This window comes from Triticum aestivum, chromosome 3D (assembly GCF_018294505.1).
Source record: "Triticum aestivum cultivar Chinese Spring chromosome 3D, IWGSC CS RefSeq v2.1, whole genome shotgun sequence".
Classification (NCBI taxonomy): domain Eukaryota; kingdom Viridiplantae; phylum Streptophyta; class Magnoliopsida; order Poales; family Poaceae; genus Triticum; species Triticum aestivum.
In genome coordinates, this window is record NC_057802.1 from 299,691,172 (window position 1) to 299,716,674 (window position 25,503).

A 25,503-nucleotide genomic window follows, 5' to 3' on the forward strand; every position below is an offset into this window, starting at 1 on the left:
GCATCAAGGACATAATTCTTCTGTGCAGCAATGAGGATAATCCTCAGATCACGGATCCAATCCGCATCATTGCTACTAACATCTTTCAACATAATTTTTCTCTAGGAACATATCAAAATAAACATAGGGAAGCAACAACGCGAGCTATTGATCTACAACATAATTTGCAAAATACTATCAGGACTAAGTTCATGATAAATTTAAGTTCAATTAATCATATTACTTAAGAACTCTCACTTAGATAGACATCCCTCTAATCTTCTAAGTGATCACGTGATCCATATCAACTAAACCATGTCCGATCATCACGTGAGATGGAGTAGTTTCAATGGTGAACATCACTATGTTGATCATATCTACTATATGATTCACGCTCGACCTTTCGGTCTCCGTGTTCCGAGGCCATATCTATTATATGCTAGGGTCGTCAAGCTTAACCTGAGTATTCCGCGTGTGCAACTGTTTTGCACCCGTTGTATTTGAACGTAGAGCCTATCACACCCGGTCATCACGTGGTGTCTCAGCACGAAGAACTTTCGCAACGGTGCATACTCAGGGAGAACACTTATACTTTGATAATTTAGTGAGGGATCATCTTATAATGCTACCGTCAATCAAAGCAAGATAAGATGCATAAAAGATAAACATCACATGCAATCAATATAAGTGATATGATATGGTCATCATCATCTTGTGCTTGTGATCTCCATCTCTGAAGCACCGTCATGATCACCATCGTCACCGGCGCGACACCTTGATCTCCATCGTAGCATCGTTGTCGTCTCGCCAATCTTATGCTTCTACGACTATCGCTACCGCTTAGTGATAAAGTAAAGCATTACAGGGTGATTTGCATTGCATACAATAAAGCGACAACCATATGGCTCCTGCCAGTTGCCGATAACTCGGTTACAAAACATGATCATCTCATACAATAAAATTTAGCATCATGTCTTGACCATATCACATCACAACATGCCCTGCAAAAACAAGTTAAACGTCCTCTACTTTGTTGTTGCAAGTTTTACGTGGCTGCTACGGGCTTAGCAAGAACCGTTCTTACCTACGCATCAAAACCACAACGATAGTTTGTCAAGTTGGTGCTGTTTTAACCTTCACAAGGACCAGGCGTAGCCACACTCGGTTCAACTAAAGTTGGAGAAACTGACACCCGCCAGCCAACTATGTGCAAAGCACGTCGGTAGAACCAGTCTCGCGTAAGCGTACGCGTAATGTCGGTCCGGGCCGCTTCATCCAACAATACCGCCGAACCAAAGTATGACATGCTGGTAAGCAGTATGACTTATATCGCCCACAACTCATTTGTGTTCTACTCGTGCATATAACATCAACGCATAAAACCTGGCTCTGATACCACTGTTGGGGAACATAGTAATTTCAAAAAAAATCCTACGCACACACAAGATCATGGTGATGCATAGCAACGAGAGGGGAGAGTGTGTCCACGTACCCTCGTAGACCGAAAGCGGAAGCGTTAGCACAACGCGGTTGATGTAGTCGTACGTCTTCACGATCCCACCGATCAAGTACCGAACGCATGGCACCTCCGAGTTCAGCACACGTTCAACTCGATGACGTCCCTTGAACTCCGATCCAGCCGAGCTTTGAGAGAGAGTTCCGTCAGCACGACGGCGTGGTGACGATGATGATGTTCTACCGACGCAGGGCTTCGCCTAAGCACTGCTACGATATGACCGAGGTGGATTATGGTGGAGGGGGGCACCGCACATGGCTAAGAGATCCAACGATCAATTGTTGTGTCCTTGGGGTGCCCCCTTGCCCCCGTATATAAAGGAGTGGAGGAGGGGGAGGGCCGGCCCTCTCTATGGCGCGCCCTTGGAGGAGTCCTACTCCCACCGGGAGTAGGATTCCCCCCCCCCCTTCCAAGTAGTAGGAGTAGGAGTCAAGGAAAGGGGAAAGAGAAGAGAAGGAAGGAGGGGGCGCAGGCCCTCCCCCTAGTCCAATTCGGACTAGGCCTTGGGGGCGCGTGCAGCCTCTCCTCTCTCTTTCCCCTAAAGCCCAATAAGGCCCATATACTCCCCGGCGAATTCCCATAACTCTTCGGTACTCCAAAAAATACCCGAATCACTGGAAACCTTTCCGATGTCCAAATATAGTCGTCCAATATATCGATCTTTATGTCTCGACCATTTCGAGACTCCTCGTCATGTCCCCGATCTCATCCGGGACTCCGAACTACCTTCGGTACATCAAATCACATAAACTCATAATATAACCGTCATCGAACTTTAAGCGTGCGGACCCTACGGGTTCGAGAACAATGTAGACATGACCGAGACACGTCTCCGGTCAATAACCAATAGCGGAACCTGGATGCTCATATTGGCTCCCACATATTCTACGAAGATCTTTATCGGTCAAACCGCATAACAACATACGTTGTTCCCTTTGTCATCGGTATGTTACTTGCCCGAGATTCGATCGTCGGTATCTCAATACCTAGTTCAATCTCGTTACCGGCAAGTCTCTTTACTCGTTCTATAATACATCATCCCGCAACTAACTCATTAGTTGCAATGCTTGCAAGGCTTATAGTGATGTGCATTACCGAGTGGGCCCAGAGATACCTCTCCGACAATCGGAGTGACAAATCCTAATCTCGAAATACGCCAAACCAACAAGTACCTTCGGAGACACCTGTAGAGCACCTTTATAATCACCCAGTTACGTTGTGATGTTTGGTAGCACACAAAGTGTTCCTCCGGTAAATGGGATTTGCATAATCTCATAGTCATAGGAACATGTATAAGTCATGAAGAAAGCAATAGCAACATACTAAACGATCGAGTGCTAAGCTAACGGAATGGGTCAAGTCAATCACATCATTCTCCTAATGATGTGATCCCGTTAATCAAATGACAACTCATGTCTATGGCTAGGAAACATAACCATCTTTGATCAACGAGCTAGTCAAGTAGAGGCATACTAGTGACACTCTGTTTGTCTATGTATTCACACATGTATCATGTTTCCGGTTAATACAATTCTAGCATGAATAATAAACATTTATCATGATATAAGGAAATAAATAATAACTTTATTATTGCCTCTAGGGCATATTTCCTTCACTAACATGGAACATAAGGACAACCCTAGTTGATACATGAGCTATTCGAGCATACAAAACAGAATTTCATTTGAAGGTTTAGAGTTTGGCACATACAAATTTACTTGGAACGGCAGGTAGATACCGCATATAGGAAGGTATGGTGGACTCATATGGAATAACTTTGGGGTTTAAGGAATTGGATGCACAAGCAGTATTCCCGCTTAGTACAAGTGAAGGCTAGAAAAAGACTAGGAAGCGACCAACTAGAGAGCGACAACGGTCATGAACATGCATTAAAATTAATAAACATTGAGTGCAAGCATGAGTAGGGTATAATCCACCATGAACATAAATATCGTGAAGGCTATGTTGATTTGTTTCAACTACATGTGTGAACATGTGCCAAGTCAAGTCACTTGAATCATTCAAAGGAGGATACCACCCCATCATACCACATCACAACCATTTTAATAGCATGTTGGCACGCAAGGTAAGCCATTATAAACTCCTAGCTAATTAAGCATGGCATAAGCAACTATAATCTCCAATTGTCATTGCAAACATGTTTATTCATAATAGGCTGAATCAGGAACGATGAACTAATCATATTTACAAAAACAAGAGAGGTCGAGTTCATACCAGCTTCTCTTATCTCAATTAGTCCATCATATATTGTCATAATTGCCTTTCACTTGCATGACCGAATGATGTGAATAATAATAATAGTGCACGTGCATTGGACTAAGCTGGAATCTGCAAGCATTCAATTTAAAGGAGAAGACAAGGTAATATGGGCTCTTGGTTAAATCAACAATAATGCATATAGGAGCCACTTCAACATTTTCATTATGGTCTTCTCCTATCGACCCCCAAAGAAAAGAAAAGAAATAAAACTATTTACACGGGAAAGCTCCCAACAAGCAAAAGAAGAACGAGAAATATTTTTGGGTTTTCATTTTAATTACTACTACTACAAGCAAGAAAGTAAACTAGCTAAAAGCTACTACTAATTTTTTTGGTTTTCTTAAGGTTTTTCAAACACACAAGAAGAAAGCAGAAAAAAGGAAAAGAAACTAGCATGGATAGTATAGTGAAAAAGTATGAGCACCGACAACTGGCAATGAGTGTGAACATAAATGTAATGTCGGTGAGAAATACGTACTCCCCCAAGCTTAGGCTTTTGGCCTAAGTTGGTCTGTTGCCACGGCTGGCCTGGCGGATATCCATAGTTGTAGTTGGGGTCGTACTGAGAAGAAGCCTCGAATTTCCACTGGTTGGCAATCGCCTCCGGATCCCACTGGTAATTAGACTATCGTGGAGGATCAAATTGTGGTTCTGACTCTGGCTTTGTAGCTGATGGAGGGTTCCAGTAGGCGTGGATGGCCACCAGCGGAACGAGATACTTGCCTGCAGATAAATCAAACAAGGAAGGAGCGGGCAAGGTAATAGTCTCATGGTGACTCTTATCAAATATCAGTTTGTATTTAAGTGCCCTTTCCCTATTATTAACAATAAAATCATGTGCTACCATACTCTTATAGTCTAGAAAAATAGGAGGCAACAACTTTTCTTCTTTCTCATAATGTCTAATAGGTATGTTAAAATGTGCAGTGAGGCGCAAGGCGAAGATACCTCCCAAGATGGGCCCCTTAGTACGGTTAAGATTTAACCGCTTTGCAACAGTAGCGCCCATACTAAATGTGTCATCTCGAAACAAGGCATGGAACAAAATAATAATATAAGGGACACTCAAGTTTCCACAGTTTCCGCGACCAATTAAGCATCTACTAGCAAATATACCAAAGTAACGTAGAACAGGAAAGTGTATGCTAGTGATTCGTGCGTCGAAAACCTTCCTCGTTTCCCCTACAGCAATTGTATCAATAAACCCCTCCACATTGTTACTATGTGGTTCCTCTATGATACCAGGAAAAGGTAACTTGCAAACTCTACAGAATTCACGAAGGGTCATCTCCTTATACTCATCATATAAATAAAAATCCACCGTAGGTGGTGACCTCCTACAATGGAAATGAAAATTTTGCACAAAGGTATTGGTGAGTAAGAGATACTGTTCGCGTTGGTCGTGGAGGAAGTCGGTGAGGCCTGCATTCTCAGCCAACTCATAAAAATCATCATAAATCCCGGCTGCTCTCAAGAAATCATCGCAAGGCCATTCACACGGCCGAACCTCCACGGTATGAGGTAGATTATATTTGGGCCTCTCTTCTTCTTCACTTTGCTTTTCCTTCGAGCTTCGGCTCGATGAGCCCCTCAAAAATCTCTTCATCATTTTCTGAAATTTTTAGTAACTTCAAATAAAAGTGAACCAAGCTCAACAAAATTGATAGCAACTACTCCTACAAGTGCCTAGAGCTTATATCATGCATTAAAACTACTTGGAACCATATAAATTTGACATGCAAGCTCAAGAACATGGTCACCTAGGCAGCACAAATTTGCAATGAATAAAGCACTAGAACAAAAACTAATTGGACCAATGGAGAAGTCACATACCAAGGAACAATCCCCCAAAGCAGTTTTGTGAGAGGTGCTTTGAGCAAGGAGATCGAAAATTGCAGCAAAATGAGCTAGAACTCGTGCTTGAGCTGGATGGTGATTTTTTTGGGAGGAAGAAGAAGTGTGTGGGTGCAGGAATAAATGGAGGGGAGCCACCGTGGGCCCAGGAGGCAGGGGCGCGCCCAAGGGGTGGGCGCGCCCTGGACCCTCGTGCCCAGGTGCTTGCTCCCCCTGCTGTGTTCTCAGTGCCAAATATTCTCAAATATTCCAGAAAAAAATCATATTTAAATTTCAAGGAATTTGGAGAGCTTTTATTTTCAGGGTATTTTTATATTGCACGGATAATTCAGAAAACAGACAGAAAAGTACTATTTTACTTTATTTCAACTAAATAACAGAAAGTAAAAGGAGGGTACAGAAGGTTGTGCCTTCTAATCATCCATTTCATGCTCATCAAAAGGAATCCACTAACAAGGTTGATCAGGTCTTGTTAACAAACTCATTCCGAATTGCATGAAACCGGAGAAATTTTGAATAACACTATGTTACCTCAACGGGGATATGCACATCCCCAATAATAAGAATATCATATATCTTTTTGACAGTGGGAAGAAGAAATTCGAAACCTCCAAAAATAATCGATGGAGTTTTTCCAATAGAGTTTATACTATGAACTTGAGGTTGTTTCCTCGGAAAGTGTACCGTATGCTCATTACCATTAACATGAAAAGTGACATTGCCCCTGTTGCAATCAATAACAGCCCCTGCAGTATTCAAAAAGGGTCTTCCAAGAATAATATACATACTATCGTCCTCGGGAATATCAAGAATAACAAAGTCCGTTAAAATAGTAACGTTTGCAACCACAACAGGCACATCCTCACAAATACCGACAGGTATAGCAGTTGATTTATCAGCCATTTGCAAAGATATTTCAGTAGGTATCAACTTATTCAAATCAAGTCTACGATATAAAGAGAGAGGCATAACACTAACACCGGCTCCAAGATCACACAAGGTAGTTTTAACATAGTTTCTTTTAATGGAGCATGGTATAGTGGGTACTCCTGGATCTCCTAGTTTCTTAGGTATTCCACCCTTGAAAGTATAATTAGCAAGCATGGTGGAAATTTCAGCTTCCGGTATCTTTCTTTTATTTGTAACGATTTCTTTCATATACTTGGCATAAGGATTCATTTTGAGCATATCAGTCAAACGCGTATGCAAGAAGATAGGTCTAATCATTTCAGCAAAGTGCTCAAAATCCTCATCATCCTTTTTCTTGGATGGTTTGGGAGGAAAAGGCATGGGTTTCTGAACCCATGGCTCTCTTTCCTTACCGTGTTTCCTAGAAACAAAGTCTCTCTTATCATAACGTTGATTCTTTGATTGTGGGTTATCAAGATCAACAACAAGTTCAATTTCTACATCATTCTCATTACTAGGTTGAGCATCAACATGACCATCATCATTAACATTATCACTAGGTTCATGTTCATTACCAGATTGTGTTTCAGCATCAGAAATAGAAATATCATTTGGATTCTCAGGTGTTTCATCAATAGGTTCACTAGAAGCATGCAAAGTCCTATCATTTTTCTTTTTCTTCCTTTTAGAAGGACTAGGTGCATCAATATTATTTCTCTGAGAATCTTGCTCAATTCTCTTAGGGTGGCCTTCAGGATACAAAGGTTCCTGAGTCATTTTACCAGTTCTAGTAGCCACTCTAACAGCAAAATCATTCTTCTTATTATTCAATTCATTGAGCAAATCATTCTAAGCTTTAAGTACTTGTTCTACTTGAGTGGTAACCATAGAAGCATGTTTACTAATGAGTTTAAGTTCACCTTTAACTCTAGAATTATAATCACCCAAGTGTTCAATCATATAAGCATTACGTTTCAATTGTCTACCAAAATAAGCATTGAAATCTTCTTGCTTAACCATAAAGTTATCAAACGCATCTAAGCATTGGCTAGCAAACTTAGTAGGAGGGATTTCAGCTTTATCATATCTATAGAGAGAATTTACCTTTACTACCTGTGTCGAGTTATCAGGACAATGTATTTCTTCAACAGGCGGTAAATTAAGACCATGTAACAGGAGGTAAATTCTTAACATCTTCAGCTTTTATACCTTTTTCTTTCATAGATTTCTTTGCCTCTTGCATATCTTCAGGACTGAGAAATAGAACACCCCTTTTCTTCGGAGTTGGCTTAGGAGTTGCTTCAGGAAGTGTCCAATTATTTTCATTTGTCAACATATTATTCAATAGAATTTCAGCTTCATCTGGTGTTCTTTCCCTGAAAATAGAACCAGCACAACTATCCAGGTCGTCTCTGGAAGCATCGATTAGTCCATTATAAAAGATATCAATTATTTCATTTTTCTTGAGAGGATGATCAGGCAAAGCATTAAGTAATTGGAGAAGCCTCCCCCAAGCTTGTGGGAGACTCTCTTCTTCAATTTGCACAAAATTATATATTTCCCTTAAAGCAGCTTGTTTCCTATGAGCGGGGAAATATTTAGCAGAGAAGTAATAAATCATATCCTGGGGACTACGCACACAACCAGGATCAAGAGAATTAAACCATGTCTTAGCATCACCCTTTAATGAGAACGGAAATATCTTAAGGATATAATAGTAGCGAGTTTTCTCATCATTAGTGAACAGGGTAGCTATATCATTTAATTTAGTAAGATGTGCCACAACAGTTTCAGATTCATAGCCATAGAAGGGATCAGATTCAACCAAAGTAATTATATCAGGGTCGACAGCGATTTCATAATCCTTAAGTAACAAAGATAGGTGAAGTAGCATAAGCAGGATCATATTTCATTCTAGCATTCAGAGTTTTTTTTGTTTCAGCTTAGCTAATAGTTTCTTAAGATCACTTCTATCATTGCAAGCAAGAAAGTCTTTAGCAGTTTCTTCATCCATAACATAGCCCTCAGGCACGACAGGCAATTCATATTTATTGGGAGAGTCTTCATCATCACTTTCATCAATATTATCAGTTTTAATAATTTCATTCTCCCTAGCCCTAGCAAGTTATTCATCAAGAAATTCACCAAGTGGCACAGTAGTATCAAGCATAGAAGTAGTTTCATCATAAGTATCATGCATAGCAGAAGTGGCATCATCAATAACATGCGACATATCAGAATTAATAGTAGAAGCAGGTTTAGGTGTTCAAGCTTACTCAAAACAAAAGGTGAATCAAGTGCAGAGCTAGATGGCAGTTCCTTACCTCCCCTCGTAGTTGAGGGATAAATTTTTGTTTTCACGTCTTTCAAGTTCTTCATAATGACCAGCTGATATAAATCCCAAGTGACTCAAAGAATAGAGCTATGCTCCCCGGCAACGGCGCCAGAAAATAGTCTTGATAACCCACAAGTATAGGGGATCGCAACAGTTTTCGAGGGTAGAGTATTCAACCCAAATTTATTGATTCGACACAAGGGGAGCCAAAGAATATTCTCAAGTATTAGCAGTTGAGTTGGCAATTCAACCACACCTGGATAACTTAGTATCTGCAGCAAAGTGTTTAGTAGCAAAGTAGTATGGAAGTAACGGTAACGGTAGCAAAAGTAATATTTTTTGGTTTTGTAGTGATTGTAACAGTAGCAACGGTAAAGTAAATAAGCAAAGAACAATATGTGAAAAGCTCGTAGGCATTGGATCGGTGATGGAGAATTATGCCGGATGCGGTTCATCATGTAACAGTCATAACATAGGGTGACACAGAACTAGCTCCAATTCATCAATGTAATGTAGGCATGTATTCCGAATATAGTCATACGTGCTTATGGAAAAGAACTTGCATGACATCTTTTGTCCTACCCTCTCGTGGCAGCGGGGTCCTAGCGGAAACTAAGGGATATTAAGGCCTCCTTTTAATAGAGTATCGGACCAAAGCATTAACACATAGTGAATACATGAACTCCTCAAACTACGGTCATCACCAGGAGTGGTCCCGATTATTGTCACTTTGGGGTTGCCGGATCATAACACATAGTAGGTGACTATAGACTTGCAAGATAGGATCAAGAACTCACATATATTCATGAAAACATAATAGGTTCAGATCTGAAATCATGGCACTCAGGCCCTAGTGATAAGCATTAAGCATAGCAAAGTCATAGCAACATCAATCTCAGAATATAGTGGATACTAGGGATCAAACCCAAACAAATCTAACTTGATTACATGATAAATCTCATCCAACCCATCACCGTCCAGCAAGCCTCCGATGGAATTACTCACGCACGGCGGTGAGCATCATGAAATTGGTGATGGAGGATGGTTGATGATGACGACGACGACGGATTCGCCTCTCCGGAGCCCCGAACGGACTCCAAATCAGCCCTCCCGAGAGAGTTCAGGGCTTGGCGGCGGCTCCGTATCGTAAAACGCGATGAATCTTTCTCTCTGATTTTTCTCCCCGAACATGAATATATGGAGTTGGAGTTGAGGTCGGTGGAGCTCCAGGGGGGCCACGAGGCAGGGACGCGCCCAGGGGGCAGGCGCGCCCCCCACCCTCGTGGAAAGGGTGTGGGCCCCTTGGCCTTGATTCTTTCGCCTTTATTTTTTATTATTTCCAAAAATAATCTTCGTGAAGTTTCAGGTCATTCCGAGAACTTTTGTTTCTGCACATAAATAACACCATGGCAATTCTGCTGAAAACAACGTGAGTCCGGGTTAGTTCCATTCAAATCATGCAAGTTAGAGTCCAAAACAAGGGCAAAAGTGTTTGGAATAGTAGATACGACTGAGACGTATCACACGCCCCCTTGATCCATAGATTGATCTGGCTTGGCTTGCTCTATTGTCCAGGTCCTGCCGTAGGTCGTAGGTGTACCCTGGTGTCGTTGTCTCTCTGCCTCTACGGCGAGGTGGCGCGGGTTGGTGTTCTGCGTAAGTGGCCCCTTTATCTCGTCCACGTGGTGGCCGGTCTGGTTCATCAGCACTGTCGTGTCTTGACGGTATGGGCTCGGCCTCGTTGTCAAATTGTGGAAGTAGCCGACACTTCGGATAACTCTTTGTTGGGCGTTGAAGGTCGTACTCTTCAGCCGCCAGGACTTGAATCCATCTGTCGTTGAGTGTATCCTGTTCGGCTTGGAGCTGTTGATGTTTCTTTTTTAAGGCTTCTCGCCATTGCGATTAGCTGGCACTTGAAGCGCTCTTGCTCGAGGGGTTCCTCTGGCACGATGAAGTCTTCGTCACCGAGGCTCACATTATCCTCGGAGGGTGGCAGATATTTACTGTCCTCCGAGTCCTTGTTCCCAACTAGATCATCAGGGTTAACTTTCCCATCCTTCCAATCATCCTGTTCAGATGTTGGCTCAACAGGGGCTTCAGGGTCTTCGGCGTTCTGTGGAGTGTGATTGTTTTCGGTGCCGGTATTGCAATCTTTTTCGCGACGCGATTTTGAGCGGCGCCGCTGACGTCGACGCTTTGGAGGTGCTTCAACAGGCTTGTCCTCAACCGGATCCTTCCTCCCGTGGTCGTCATCTTCTTTAGGTGTGTCCACCATATACACGTCATATGTGGAGGTGGCCGTCTAGCATCCGGTAATCGGTGGGTCTTGGCCATGTTCGTCTCCGGCATCGTCGTCCATGCCGTCGATGTCTTCGGAGGCGTAGTCCAGCATGTCAGTTATGTCTTCAACAGTGGCTATGAAGTAGGTGGTGGGTGGGACGTAAAATTCCCCGCTCTCAGCCCCTAGTCTGGGCTGGGCGCAGTTCGGAAGTGATTCCTCTGTAATGGCGAGGGATCGCATTAAGTCCGGGGCCTCGTTTAAGAGCGAGGTTTGGACGCGGAAGCGAGAGTCCACGGGGCTGGCCGGGGTGAAAGCTTCCTGGCCATGCCTACTTGGCATGGACTTCGAGAGTTTGGATTGGGAGTCCGGGGGCGAGTCCGGCCTTTCAATGATAGGGGGAACCTGGTCTAATCCCGAGTTTGCCGTGGACACGGTTGCCTCCGGATCCTCAATAGTGCGATTCGCAGCCGAAAGTCCGGTGGGCTCCAGACACCCATCTTCAGACCTGGTGGTTTGCTCTGGATTTAAGGCCAGAGCGACGATCGGGGTCGCGAACCCTCCAAAGATCAAATCTCCTTGGATATCGGCAACATAATTCAGATTCCCGAAACTGATCTGTTGACCAGGGGCGTACCTGTCGATCTGCTCGAGGTGGCCAATTGAGTTGGTACGTAGAAGGAAGCCGCCGAATACAAAGATCTGGCCGGGGAGGAAAACTTCCCAGGAAACGGCATCATAGAAGATGATCGAGCGAGCCATCGAACCTTCTGTCGACGGCACAGTGGAACTCTCAATGAAAGCACCAATGTCGGTGTCAAAACCGGTCGATCTCGGGTAGGCGGTCCCGAACTGTGCGTCTGAAGATTGAAGGTAACAGGAGACAGGGGACACGATGTTTACCCAGGTTCGGGCCCTCTTAATGGAGGTAATACCCTACTTCCTGCTTGATTGACTTTGATGAGTATAGGGGTTACAAGAGTTTATCTACCTCGAGATCGTAAGGGCTAACCCCTAGATGTCTAGCCTGTATGATTATGATTGCCTCTACGGACTAAACCATCCGGTTTATATAGACACCGAAGGGACCTAGGGTTGTACAGAGTCGGTTTACAGAGAAAAGAATCTTCATATCCGAATGCCAAGCTTGCCATCCACGCAAAGGAGAGTCCCATCCGGACACGGGGGAAGGCCTTCTATCTTGTATCTTCACGGCCCATTAGTCCGGCCCATGTCACATAGCCCGGACGCCCGAGGACCCCCTAATCCAGGACTCCCTCACCCATGAGGTCCATGGTCGCACACAAGGAAAGTTCCTCCTTATTAAGCTGGAAAAAATGTTTCCTCCCCCTGACAGCTGACCACCGGCTGTATCTTCACACAGAAGGAAGTGCCTCCTTGTTATGCGAAAAAACTATTCCTCCCGTTGACAGCTGGGACCCGTCAGATTTGGTGGCTGACTTGTGGGCCTACTAAGCGGACGTGTACGCAGGGCTTTGTCAACTTAATCAACAAATGATTCTAGCAGCTGGACCATTGGATGTTAATCCAATAGCCGTGCTCCTTCTTCAACCTCTGTTCTTGCTCCTGTCTCCCGTGGGCGGCAGTGCTGTCGCGCACCTGAACCAGTCAAGTTTCCCACTCCTCTCCATCTGCGACCCCACTGCCGCGTCTTCCCCATCTCCGGGTCGTTTCAGTCTGGGGCCTCGCCGTCGTCCACCGGCCTTGGTGCGCTCGGCACGGTGTGGTTAATGTGGTCAACAAACGAGAGTCATCGGAAGATGACTGTACGTGAGAGGCTGACAGTGGGGACGCACCACGCCCATGGACGCATGCATGCAACTGCATCCTTTTTACCCTGAAAAATAATGTTTTCTCCCCCTGACTACTGGGACCCACTAGCTACATCTTCGCATGCAAGGAAGTGCATCCTTATTACGGGCAAAAAAAATATCCTCCCCTGACAGCTGGGACCCAGCAGCTATATCTTCGCACGCAAGGAAATGTGTCCTTATCCTCCCTGACAACTGGGACCCACCGGGTCGAAGCGTACGTACTATTGTCTATCTTGTCGGAACGTGTACGTACATACTGGTCGATCGGTCACTCTGCAATGATGAACCGTGGCCGAGTAAGTAGCGGCACATGTCATAGTAGAGCCCCCATGTAGCAGTTCAGGTTGTCCCGTCTAAACCGTGTACACGTACATACAACCACACGCCAAAAAATACGGCCACATACGTACATACGGGCAGGGTCTCGAACGGCTACCCACGCATGCGTGCGGCCATGGCTCGTGTACATGGCCTGGTCGGAATGGATAAACTGTGCCGTCGTGTTCATGGGGAGGCAACGGAATGCGTCGTGTTCATCGGGAGGCAACGGAATACTTCGTGTTCATCGGGAGCCAACCGGCTTGGACGGAACAGCCGATCAAAACGAGGCCTGGCGTACCGCAGAACGGAGGAAACGGCCTTGTGTTCGACTGGCCACGGTCGAAACGGGATCCTGTTCATCGGGAGGGGTCTGGCATACCGCAAAATGGAGGAAACGGACTTCTCTTGGACCTCCTACGGTCGAAACAGGGTCCTGTTGATCGGGAGGGGTGTGGCATACCGCAAAACGGAGGAAACGGACTTGTGTTGGAGCGCTACTGTCGAAACGGTGGTCCTGTTCATCGGGAGGGGTGTGGCGTACCGCAAAACGGGACTCCACGGGATACTGTTCATCTCCACCGTCGACCTCCTCCAGCCTCCACGGGCTACTGTTCATCCACCGTCGACCTCCTCCAGCCTCCACCTGCGACTGTTCATCCACGAGCTCCTGTTCATCCAGCCACCACCGCTCCTCCATCGGCTATTGTTCAACCAGCCCTCTCCACGGGGTCCTGTTCAATCACCCCTCCATAGGCTACAGTTCATCCAGCCCTCCGTCGGCTACTGTTCAACCAGCCCTCCACGGGGTCGTGTTCATCCAGCCCTCCACGGGGTCCTGTTCATCCACCCCCCAACCGGCTCGATCGACGGGGTCCCCTTCATCCAGCGGCAACGGCCTTTACTACCACAGGGTCCTGTTCATCCACCCCCCACACACCGGGAACTGTACATCCAACCCCCTAACAACGCTCACTGTTCATCAAGAGGCAGCAGGTTCGATCGGCTTCAGTTAGCAGCAGTAGCGAAGGAATCGCTCGATTGGGTTCAGTTAACAGCCATCGATCGATCGCTCGGGTTCAGTAACGCATAGCCTGCAGTGCAATCGCTCGGGTTCAGTAGGCGATCGCCTCGCTCGGGTTCAGTTAGATCCCAACGCCTCGCACCCACGCACGTACGTGTACGAGAGAAACGTGCATCGCTCGGCCCCCGACCACCCACCGTAACCGGGAACTCCCCGATATTTTCCTTGCCCTCGCTTCTACCATGGTTTTTTCGTCATGCATGGCCCAAAGAATGTCATGCAGCTGCGTCTCCGGCCCGCCCAGGATGAAAAGCCCATTTTTTGTCATGATTTTTTGTCATAGAAGTAGGAGCCCACCACATCTATGATGATTGCGGGTTTTGTCACAATTATCGTCATAGAAGTGTCATAAGCATGACAGAATTTTTTCTCGTTCGGCCCAAAATGTCACGGATGTGTCTTTTTTTGTAGTGTCAACACCTCGGTCATATCATCGTAGTGCTTAGGCGAAGCCCTGCGCCGGTAACATCATCATCACCGTCGCCACGCCATCGTGCTGACGGAACCCTCCCTCGTCCTCAACTGGATCAAGAGCTCGAGGGACGTCATCGTGCTGAACGTGTGTTGAACACGGAGGTGACGTACGTTCGGTACTTGGATCAGTTGGATTGTGAAGACGTTCGACTACATCAACCGCGTTACTAAACGCTTCCGCTTTCGGTCTACGAGGGTACGTGGACACACTCTCTCGTCTCGTTGCTATGCATCTCCTAGATAGATCTTGCGTGATCGTAGGAATATTTTTGAAATACTGCGTTCCCCAACAGTGGCATCCGAGCCAGGTCTATGCGTAGATGATATATACACGAGTAGAACACAAAGAGTTGTGGGCGATAATAGTCATACTGCTTACCACCAACGTCTTACTTTGATTCGGCGGTATTGTTGGATGAAGCGGCCTGGACCGACATTACATGACCGCGTTCATGAGACTGGTTCTATCGACGTGCTTCGCACACAGGTGGCTGGCAGGTGTCTGTTTCTCCAACTTTAGTTGAATCGAGTTTGACTACGGCCGGTCCTTGTTGAAGGTTAAAACAGCACACTTGACAAAAAATCGTTGTGGTTTTGATGCGTAGGTAAGAACGGTTCTTGCTAGAAGCCCGTAGCAGCCACGTAAAACTTGAAACAACAAAGTAGAGGACGTCTAACTTGTTTTTGCAGGGCATGTTGTGATGTGATATGGTCAAGACGTCATGAGATATAAATTGTTTTATGAGATGATCATGTTTTGTAAAAGTTATCGGCAACTGGCAGGAGCCTTATGGTTGTCGCTTTATTGTATGAAATGCAATCGCCATGTAATTGCTTTACTTTATCACTAAGCGGTAGCGATAGTCGTAGAAGCAATAGTTGGCGAGATGACAACGATGCTACGATGGAGATCATGGTGTCAAGCCGGTGACGATGAAGATCTTGACGGTGCTTTGGAGATGGAGATCAAAGGCACAAAATGATGATGGCCATATCATGTCACATATTTTGATTGCATGTGATGTTTATCCTTTATGTATCTTATTTTTCTTAGTATGGTGGTAGCATTATAAGATGATCCTCACTAAATTTCAAGGTATAAGTGTTCTCCCTGAGTATGCACCATTGCTACAGTTCGTCGTGCCGAGACACCACGTGATGATCGGGTGTGATAAGCTACGTTCACATACAATGGGTGCAAGCCAGTTTTGCACGTGCAGAATACTCGGGTTAAACTTGACGAGCCTAGCATATGCAGATATGGCCTCGGAACACTGAGACCGAAAGGTCGAACATGAATCATATAGTAGATATGATCAACATAGTGATGTTCACCATTGAAAACTACTCCATCTAACATGATGATCGGACATGGTTTAGTTGATATGGATCACGTGATCATTTAGATTTATCTAAGTGGGAGTTCTTAAGTAATATGATTAATTGAACTTAGATTTATCATGAACTTAGTACCTGATAGTTTTTTGCATGTCTATGTTGTTGTAGATCAATGGCCCGTGCTGTCGTTCCTTTGGATTTTAATGCGTTCCTAGAGAAAGCTAAGTTGAAAGATGATGGTAGCAACTACACGGACTGGGTCCGTAACTTGAGGATTATCCTCATTGTTGCACAGAATAATTACGTCCTAGAAGCACCGCTAGGTGCAAGACACGCTGCAGGAGCAACTCCAGACGTTATGAACGTCTCGCAGAGCAAAGTTGACGACTACTCCATAGTTCAGTGTGCCATGCTTTATGGCTTAGAATCGGGACTTCACAGACGTTTTGAACATCATGGAGCATATGAGATGTTTCAGGAGTTGAATTTAATATTTCAAGCAAATGCCCGAGTTGAGAGATATGAAGTCTCCAACAAGTTCTATAGCTGCAAAATGGAGGAGAATAGTTCTGTCAGTGAACACATACTCAGAATGTCTGGGTACCACAACCACTTGACTCAGCTTCGTGATGAACTATAATATGCAAGGGATGGAAAAGACTATTCCCGAGCTCTTCGCGATGCTGAAATCGACGAAGGTAGAAATCAAGAAAGAGCATCAAGTGTTGATGGTTAACAAGACCACTAGTTTCAAGAAAAGGGCAAAGGGACAGAAGGGGAACTTCAAGAAGAACGACAAGCAAGTTGCTGCTCAAGTGAAGAAGCCTAAGTTTGGACCTAAGCCTGAGACTGAGTGCTTCTACTGCAAAGGGACTAGTCACTGGAAGCGGAACTGCCCCAAGTATTTGGCAGATAAGAAGGATGGCAAAGTGAAAGGTATATTTGATATACATGGAATTGATGTGTACCTTACTAATGCTCGTAGTAGCGCCTGGGTATTTGATACTGGTTTTGTTGCTCATATTTGCAACTCGAAACAGGGGCTACGGATTAAACGAAGATTGGCTAAGGACGAGGTGACGATGCGCGTGGGAAATGGTTCCAAAGTTGATGTGATCGTCGTCTGAACGCTACCTCTACATCTACCGTCGGGATTAGTTTTAGACCTGAATAATTGTTATTTGGTGCCAGCGTTGAGCATGAATATTATATCTGGATCTTGTTTGATGCGAGACAGTTATTCATTTAAATAAGAGAATAATGGTCGTTCTATTTATATGTGTAATATCTTTTATGGTCATGCACCCTTGATGAGTGGTCTATTTTTGTTGAATCTCGATTGTGGTGATACACATATTCATAATATTGAAGCCAAAAGATGCAAGGTTAATAATGATAGTGCAACTTATTTGTGGCACTGCCGTTTAGGTCATATTGGTGTAAAGCGCATGAACAAACTCCATGCTGATGGGCTTTTGGAATCACTTGATTAGGAATCACTTGATGCTTGCGAACCATGCCTCATGGGCAAGATAACTAAGACTCCGTTCTACGGAACAATGGAGCGAGCAACTGACTTATTGGGAATAATACATACTGATGTATGCGGTCCGATGAGTATTGATGCTCGCGGCGGGTATCGTTATTTTCTGACCTTCATAGATGATTTGAGCAGATATGGGTATATCTACTTGATGAAACATAAGTCTGAAACATTTCAAAAGTTCAAAGAATTTCAGAGTGAAGTAGAAAATCACCGTAACAAGAAAATAAAGTTTCTACGATCTGATCGTGGAGGTGAATATTTGAGTTATGAGTTTGGTCTTCATTTGAAACAATGTGGAATAGTTTCGCAACTCACGCCACTTGGAACACCACAACGTAATGGTGTGTCCGAACGTCGTAACCGTACTTTATTGGATATGGTGCGATCTATGATGTCTCTTACTGATTTACCGCTATCGTTTTGGGGTTATGCTTTAGAGACGGGTCCATTCACGTTAAATAGGGCACCATCTAAATCAGTTGAGATGACACCATATGAACTGTGGTTTGGCAAGAAACCTAATTTGTCGTTTCTTAAAGTTTGGGGCTGCGATGCTTATGTGAAAAAGCTTCAACCTGATAAGCTCGAACCCAAATCGAAGAAATGTGTCTTCGTAGGATACCAAAAGGAGACTGTTGGGTACACTTTCTATCACAGATCCGAAGGCAAGATATTCGTTGCTAAGAATGGATCCTTTCTAGAGAAGGAGTTTCTCTCGAAAGAAGTGAGTGGGAGGAAAGTAGAACTTGATGAGGTAATTGTACCTTCTCCCGAATTGGAAAGTAGTACATCACAGAAATCAGTTCCAGTGATTCCTACACCAATCAGTGAGGAAGCTAATGATGATGATCATGAAACTTCAGATTAAGTTACTACCGAACCTCGTAGGTCAACCAGAGTACGATCCGCACCAGAGTGGTACAGTAATCCTGTTCTAGAGGTCATGTTACTTGACCATGACGAACCTACGAACTATGAGGAAGCGATGATCAGCCCAAATTCCACGAAATGGCTTGAGGCCATGAAATATGAGATGGGATCCATGTATGAGAACAAAGTGTGGACTTTGGTGACTTGCCAGATGATTGGCAAGCCATAGAGAATAAATGGATCTTCAAGAAGAAGACTGACGCTGACGGTAATGTTACTGTCTACAAAGCTCGACTTGTTGCAAAAGGTTTTCGACAAGTTCAAGGAGTGGACTACGATAAGACCTTCTCACCCGTAGCGATGCTTAAGTCTGTCCGAATCATGTTAGCAATTGCCGCATTTTATGATTATGAAATTTGGCAAATGGATGTCGAAACTGCATTCCTTATTGGATATCTTAAAGAAGAGTTGTATGTGATGCAACCATAAGGTTTTGTCGATCCTAAAGGTGCTAACAAAGTGTGCAAGCTCCAGCGATCCATTTATGGACTGGTGCAAGCCTCTCGGAGTTGGAATATACGCTTTGATAGTGTGATCAAAGCATATGGTTTTATACAAACTTTTGGATAAGCCTGTATTTACAAGAAAGTGAGTGGGAACTCTGTAGCATTTCTAATATTATATGTGGATGACATATTGTTGATTGGAAATAATACCGAATTTCTGGATAGCATAAAAGGATATTTGAATAAGTATTTTTCAATGAAAGACCTCGGTGAAGCTGCTTATGTATTGGGCATCAAGATCTATAGAGATAGATCGAGACGCTTAATTGGAATTTCACAAAGCACATACCTTGATAAAGTTTTGAAGAAGTTCAAAATGGATCAGTCAAAGAAAGGGTTCTTGCCTGTGTTACAAGGTGTGAAGTTGAGTCAGACTCAATGCCCGACCACTGCAGAAGATAGAGAGAAAATGAAAGTCATTCCCTATGCCTCAGCCATAGGTTCTATCACGTATGCAATGTTGTGTACCAGACCTGATGTGTGCCTTTTTATTAGTTTAGCAGGGAGGTACCAAAGTAATCCAGGAGTGGATCACTGGACAGCGGTCAAGAACATCCTGAAATACCTGAAAATGACTAAGGATATCTTTCTCATTTATGGAGGTGACAAAGAGCTTGTCGTAAATGGTTACGTCGATGCAAGCTTTGACACTGATACGGATGACTCTAAGTCACAAACCGAATACATATTTATATTGAATGGTGGAGCTGTTAGTTGGTGCAGTTCCAAACAGAGCGTCGTGGCAGGATCTACGTGTGAAGCGGAGTACATAGCTGCTTCAGAAGCAGCAAATGAAGGAGTCTGGATGAAGGAGTTCATATCCGATCTAGGTGTAATACCTAGTGCATCGGGTCCAATGAAAATCTTTTGTGGCAATACTGGAGCAATTGCCTTGGCGAAGGAATCCAGATTTCACAAGAGAACCAAACACATCAAGAGACGCTTCAATTCCATCCGCAATCAAGTCAAGGAGGGAGACATAGAGATTTGCAAAATACATACGGATCTGAATGTTGCAGACCCGTTGACTAAGCCTCTCTCACGAGCAAAACATGATCAGCACCAAGACTCCATCGGTGTTAGAACCATTAACCGGAAATATGCCCTAGAGGCAATAATAAAGTTGTTATTTATATTTCCTTATATCATGATAAATGTTTATTATTCATGCTAGAATTGTATTAACCGGAAACTTAGTACATGTGTGAATACATAGACAAACAGAGTGTCCCTAGTATGCCTCTACTTGACTAGCTCGTTAATCCAAGATGGTTAAGTTTCCTGACCATGGACATGTGTTATCATTTGATGAACGGGATCACATCATTAGAGAATGATGTGATGGATAAGACCCATCCGTTAGCTTAGCATTATGATCGCTTAGTTTTATTGCCGTTGCTTTCTTCATGACTTATACGTATTCCTCTGACTATGAGATTATGCAACTCCCGAATACCGGAGGAACACTTTGTGTGCTATCAAATGTCACAACGTAACTGGGTGATTATAAAGATGCTCTACAGGTGTCTCCGATGGTGTTTGTTGAGTTGGCATAGATCGAGATTAGGATTTGTCATTTCGTGTTTCGAAGAGGTATCTCTGGGCCCTCTCGGTATTGCACATCACTATAAGCCTTGCAAGCAATGTGACTAATGAGTTAGTTACGGGATGATGCATTACGGAATGAGTAAAGAGACTTGCCGGTAACGAGATTGAACTAGGTATGATGATACCGATGATCGAGTCTCGGGCAAGTAACATACCGATGATAAAGGGAATAACGTATGTTGTTATGCAGTTTGACCGATAAAGATCTTCGTAGTATATGTAGGAGCCAATATGAGCATCCAGGTTCCGCTATTGGTTATTGACCGGAGATGTGTCTCGGTCATATCTACATAGTTCTCGAACCCGTAGGGTCCACATGCTTAACGTTTGATGATGATTTGTATTATGAGTTATGTGATTTGATGACCGAAGTTTGTTCGGAGTCCCGGATGAGATCATGGACATGACGAGGAGTGTCGAAATGGTCGAGACATAAATAATGATATATTGGACGTTATTCGGACACCAGAAGTGTTCCGAGAGGTACCGGGTAAAAACAAAGTGCCGGAGGGGTTACCGGAACCCCCCGGGGAAGTAATGGGCCAACATGGGCCTTAGGGGAGAGAGAGGGCAGGCTACGAGGAGGTGGCGCCCCCACCCCCACCCCCACCCCCTATGGGGAGTCCGAATAGGACTAGGGGAGGGGTGCGGCCCCCCTTTCCCTTTCCCTCTCCGTTCCTTCTTCCCCCTTCCACCAAGTGGAATCCTACTAGGACTCGGAGTCCTAGTAGGACTCCTCTCTCTTGGCGCGCCCTACAGGGGCCGCCCAGCCTCCCCCTCTCGTCCTTTATATACGGAGGCAGGGGGCACCCTAGAACACAAGATCAATTGTCTTAGTCGTGTGCGGTGCCCCCCTCCACAGTTCAACACCTCGGTCATATCGTCGTAGTGCTTAGGCGAAGCCCTACGCCGGTAATATCATCATCACCGTCTCCACGCCGTCGTGCTGACAGAACTCTTCCTCATCCTCAACTGGATCAAGAGCTCGAGGGACGTCACCGTGCTGAACATGTGCTGAACCCGGAGGTGCCGTACGTTTGGTACTTGGATCGGCTGGATCGTGAAGACGTTCGACTACATCAACATCGTTACTAAACGCTTCCGCTTTCGGTCTACGAGGGTACATGGACACACTCTCCCGTCTCGTTGCTATGCATCTCCTAGATAGACCTTGCGTGATCGTAGGAATATTTTTGAAATACCGCGTTCCCCAACACAAACAGCATGCTACAAATGGACCCTCAATAGCTACAAATCACACATCTAAGCACGAAACAACAGAAGCACAAGGTTTAACTTCAAACTCTACTACTAATCTAGCCTACCACATGCTTGAACATCTTGCCCTACCACAAATTGCAACCGCAACATAGAAATCAACCATATGAGCTCACAGATCAGACCAGTAATAAACCATGCATCTAGATCAAACCCTAGCTGCAGCTCAGATCTAGGTAGAAGGAACAGAGAGAAAGGGGGATTGAACTCACAGAGGCCATGGCTGCAGCTCGAGGACGAGGGGGGGGGTCGTAGAAGATCAACACCGGCCGATGAAGATGCGCCGCTTACATGCTCGTGGTGCTGATGCAAGTCGGCAGGAAAGCTCGAACGGATGGAGAATGGTGGCGGGGGTTGGGGCGGTGAGGAAGGGGCTAAATAGGGGTGGACTCGGAGGGAGGTGAGCCGAAATCCTCCCACCGATTTTTCGGTGACGCGGACGAGCTCGCGCCAGCTCCCTGGTCGCACGAGGAGAGAAGCGCGTTGCCCTCCCCTGCCTCGCCCGAGCCAGGCTCGCGAGGTACTGCCGATTCGGGCGTTTCCCCTGGGCCTGGTCTGGACGTGCTTTAAGTTCTCTGCCATGCGGGTCGCACAATAAACACACGCAACCAAACGGGTCAAGTTCTTTCCGTGCAGATCAGGCTGGGCCAAATGCAGGCAACCAAACGCGTCTAAAAGAATTAAGAGAGTGACCCACATGCAGACACACATGGCCAGAATCTCTACGGAATCTGGGTCACCCGCTCGCCGCACCCTCTCCCTTCCCTCCCGGACTGCGTCTTCCCCATCATAAAGTTCCTGTCATACTGTCATGAGTCATTAGCATAGCATCTGGATCTCGGAGTGGTAGTTCGCTGAGGTAGGCTATCACCCGTCCCTCCCAGCCACTGTTGTTAGTCTCAAGGTCGCAGAAGAAGAGTGAGCATGGCAGGGCAGAGCAGCTACAGCCGGCTCGCCGGCGACGAGGCCGCCGTGATATCCGCCGGCGGCGGCGACGACGACTACGACGCAAAGAAGCTGAGGCTCCTTGGCTACGAGCCGCAGCTCAAGCGCAATCTCTCGTACGTACTCTACTGATTCAGAAATCGAACCTGCCGATCTTGTTTGCTCTGTTTAGCTAGCCACTGCTAGTTGCGTGTTTCGTTCTGTCAAGTGTCAACGACGGATGGGTTGCTTGCGGACGGTGTGCACTTGCCTTGTCCAATGCAAGTCGTACTCGTAGTCGTAGACCATGCGCCAAATGGTTTGAGAGGATTTGTGCTTAATTTTTTCTAGAAAGTTTTGTGCGTACGTATCCATTGACATTAAGGCTTTAATACCATATTAGGATTCATTTTTCTTGCTAAAAAAGATTCATTTTTCTCTAGACATTTTCATATTTATTTATTTGGATTAATTGGATAAATGCCACTCAAATTCTGGTGATTCCGAGAAACGCCACTGCAATTTTCAAATTTTGAAAAATGCCATCCAAAATTTGAAAATTGCAATGGTGTTTCTTGGAATTGCCAGAATTCGAGTGACATTTATCAAATTAACCCTATTTATTTTGAGCATAATTCACTAGGTTTTATCGACTAATGGTTACTGCAATACAATTTGGATCATAGGGTTGGCTGAGCCAATGGCATTTTCATGACCAGTCCTATTTGGCGCGTAGGATACCTATACACTCCCAACAAGCTCCTTTTCGATTTTGGGAAGGTTCTAAAGCCTTCCCATGCCGTTTTTTCCTCTCCTTTTTCTGGTTTTTTTTTTCTCATTCTTTTCTTTCTTTTTCTATTTTCCTTATTTCCTTTCCTTCATGTTCGTTTTCTCAATTTTTTTTTTGCAAACATCTTTTCAAAATAGTGAACATTTTTCAATCCACAATTTTTTATGAAATCCAAAACGTTTTTAACTTTCGTAAATATTTCTTAAAAATTCACGAATTTTTTTCGAATTCCCAAATATATTTCAAAATTTTGGACATTTTTTACAAATTATCAATTTTTTTGAATCGATAAACTTTTTTGTAAATTTAGGAACAATTTTTGAAATTTATTTATTTTGTTAGACGAAAACGTTTTTTGAAATGCATGAGCATTTTTTGAATTCATGATCATTTTTTATCGATGATTTTTTCTGTAACTCACAAACATGCTTTTATTTTTTGAAGACACAATTTTTTTAAAAATAAGGAACATTTATTCAAAATCACAAATATATATTATTGGACCCACAAAGATTTTTTTAAAATTCACATTTTTTGAATTTTGAAACATTTTCAAATCCCAAATTATTTTAAAGAAAAAAGAGAAACAAACAAACGAAATGAAAAAATAGGGGCAACCCGCCTCATGTATGGACCGGCCCAAAAGGGTGCACTGCGGAAAGATGGGTGCTCGTTGGCTTGTTTTGCTACCACGTAGCGCGCTAAATAGGAGGCCCCCATTTTCATATGCAAGCCCCAAAACTAAGTTGAATTATCAGCATAGCAAATTCGGCTCAAATCAGTTTATGCAGATGTAGCTTTCCCTAAAAGAAAAATTAGATGTAGCTTCATTATTTAGTTTTGGACCGATGCAGCTTCATTTTAACTGTTGTGTTTCCCGTAGAAGCCGCTCCACATGCTTCATTTGTTTTTGTGTTTTCATTGATGCCAAAAAAAAAATAGAGCAATTTTGACATGCTTCCTCTTGCCTCCTCTTTTGAGGTAAGTGGAACAGTACGAAAGCATTTTATAACGATGCATTGTGTCGCTGGGTGACTCATGTTGCGCATGCAGGCTGTTGTCCAACTTCTCGGTGACCTTCTCGATCATATCGGTCCTTACGGGCATCACTACGTTGTACGGGACAGGTCTCGAGTTTGGTGGGCCGGTGGCCATGGTGTATGGCTGGCCGATTGCCGGCACCTTCACCATCATCGTCGGCCTAGCGATGGCCGAGATCTGCTCCGCCTACCCTACCTCCGGCGGACTCTACTTCTGGAGCGCCAGGCTCTGCAGCGAGCGACGTTGGGGCCCCTTTGCCTCCTGGCTCACCGGCTGGTAAGTTTACTTGTTTGCTTTTCGCAACGAGTCTCATTTTGGACACAAATTATTCCCAGCACGTGGTGTCAAATTTATCCAGCCTCCAGTTCAAAAACAAAAAAATATCCAGCCTTCAATTTTTCTTCACGTTTACTTTCTCCGTCTCATAATATAAGAACGTGCGTTGATCTCTTCACGTCTCCCTCTCTTTTTTTACGCATACTTTACCCATACGCTTGCGCACCTTGTCGCCTCGAATCCACCAGCCTCTAATGATTGATTCAGTCGGCGAAACTTGTCTCTTCTCATCTCTTGTACTCCACCGAAGAGCAGCATATATGTCTCGTTTTGCTGTCGTAACACGTAAGAATAGGGATAATCATCACGTGTTCTATCGGCAATTCCAAGCCGGTATTTGGATT

At 44.5% G+C, this 25,503-nt stretch overlaps 1 protein-coding gene across 1 annotated transcript in view; it reads left to right on the top strand.

Moving 5' to 3' along the window:
- Nucleotides 1-22,850: 22,850 nt before the first annotated feature.
- The window catches only part of LOC123078534 (amino-acid permease BAT1 homolog), a 7,091-nt gene continuing 4,438 nt past the window's right edge, over nt 22,851-25,503 (top strand). The window contains exons 1-2 of the mRNA XM_044501071.1: nt 22,851-23,129; nt 24,836-25,099. Of these exons, the coding sequence (XP_044357006.1) occupies nt 22,993-23,129; nt 24,836-25,099 (401 nt within the window). The 5' untranslated portion in view covers nt 22,851-22,992. The remainder of the gene's footprint in view (nt 23,130-24,835; nt 25,100-25,503) is intronic.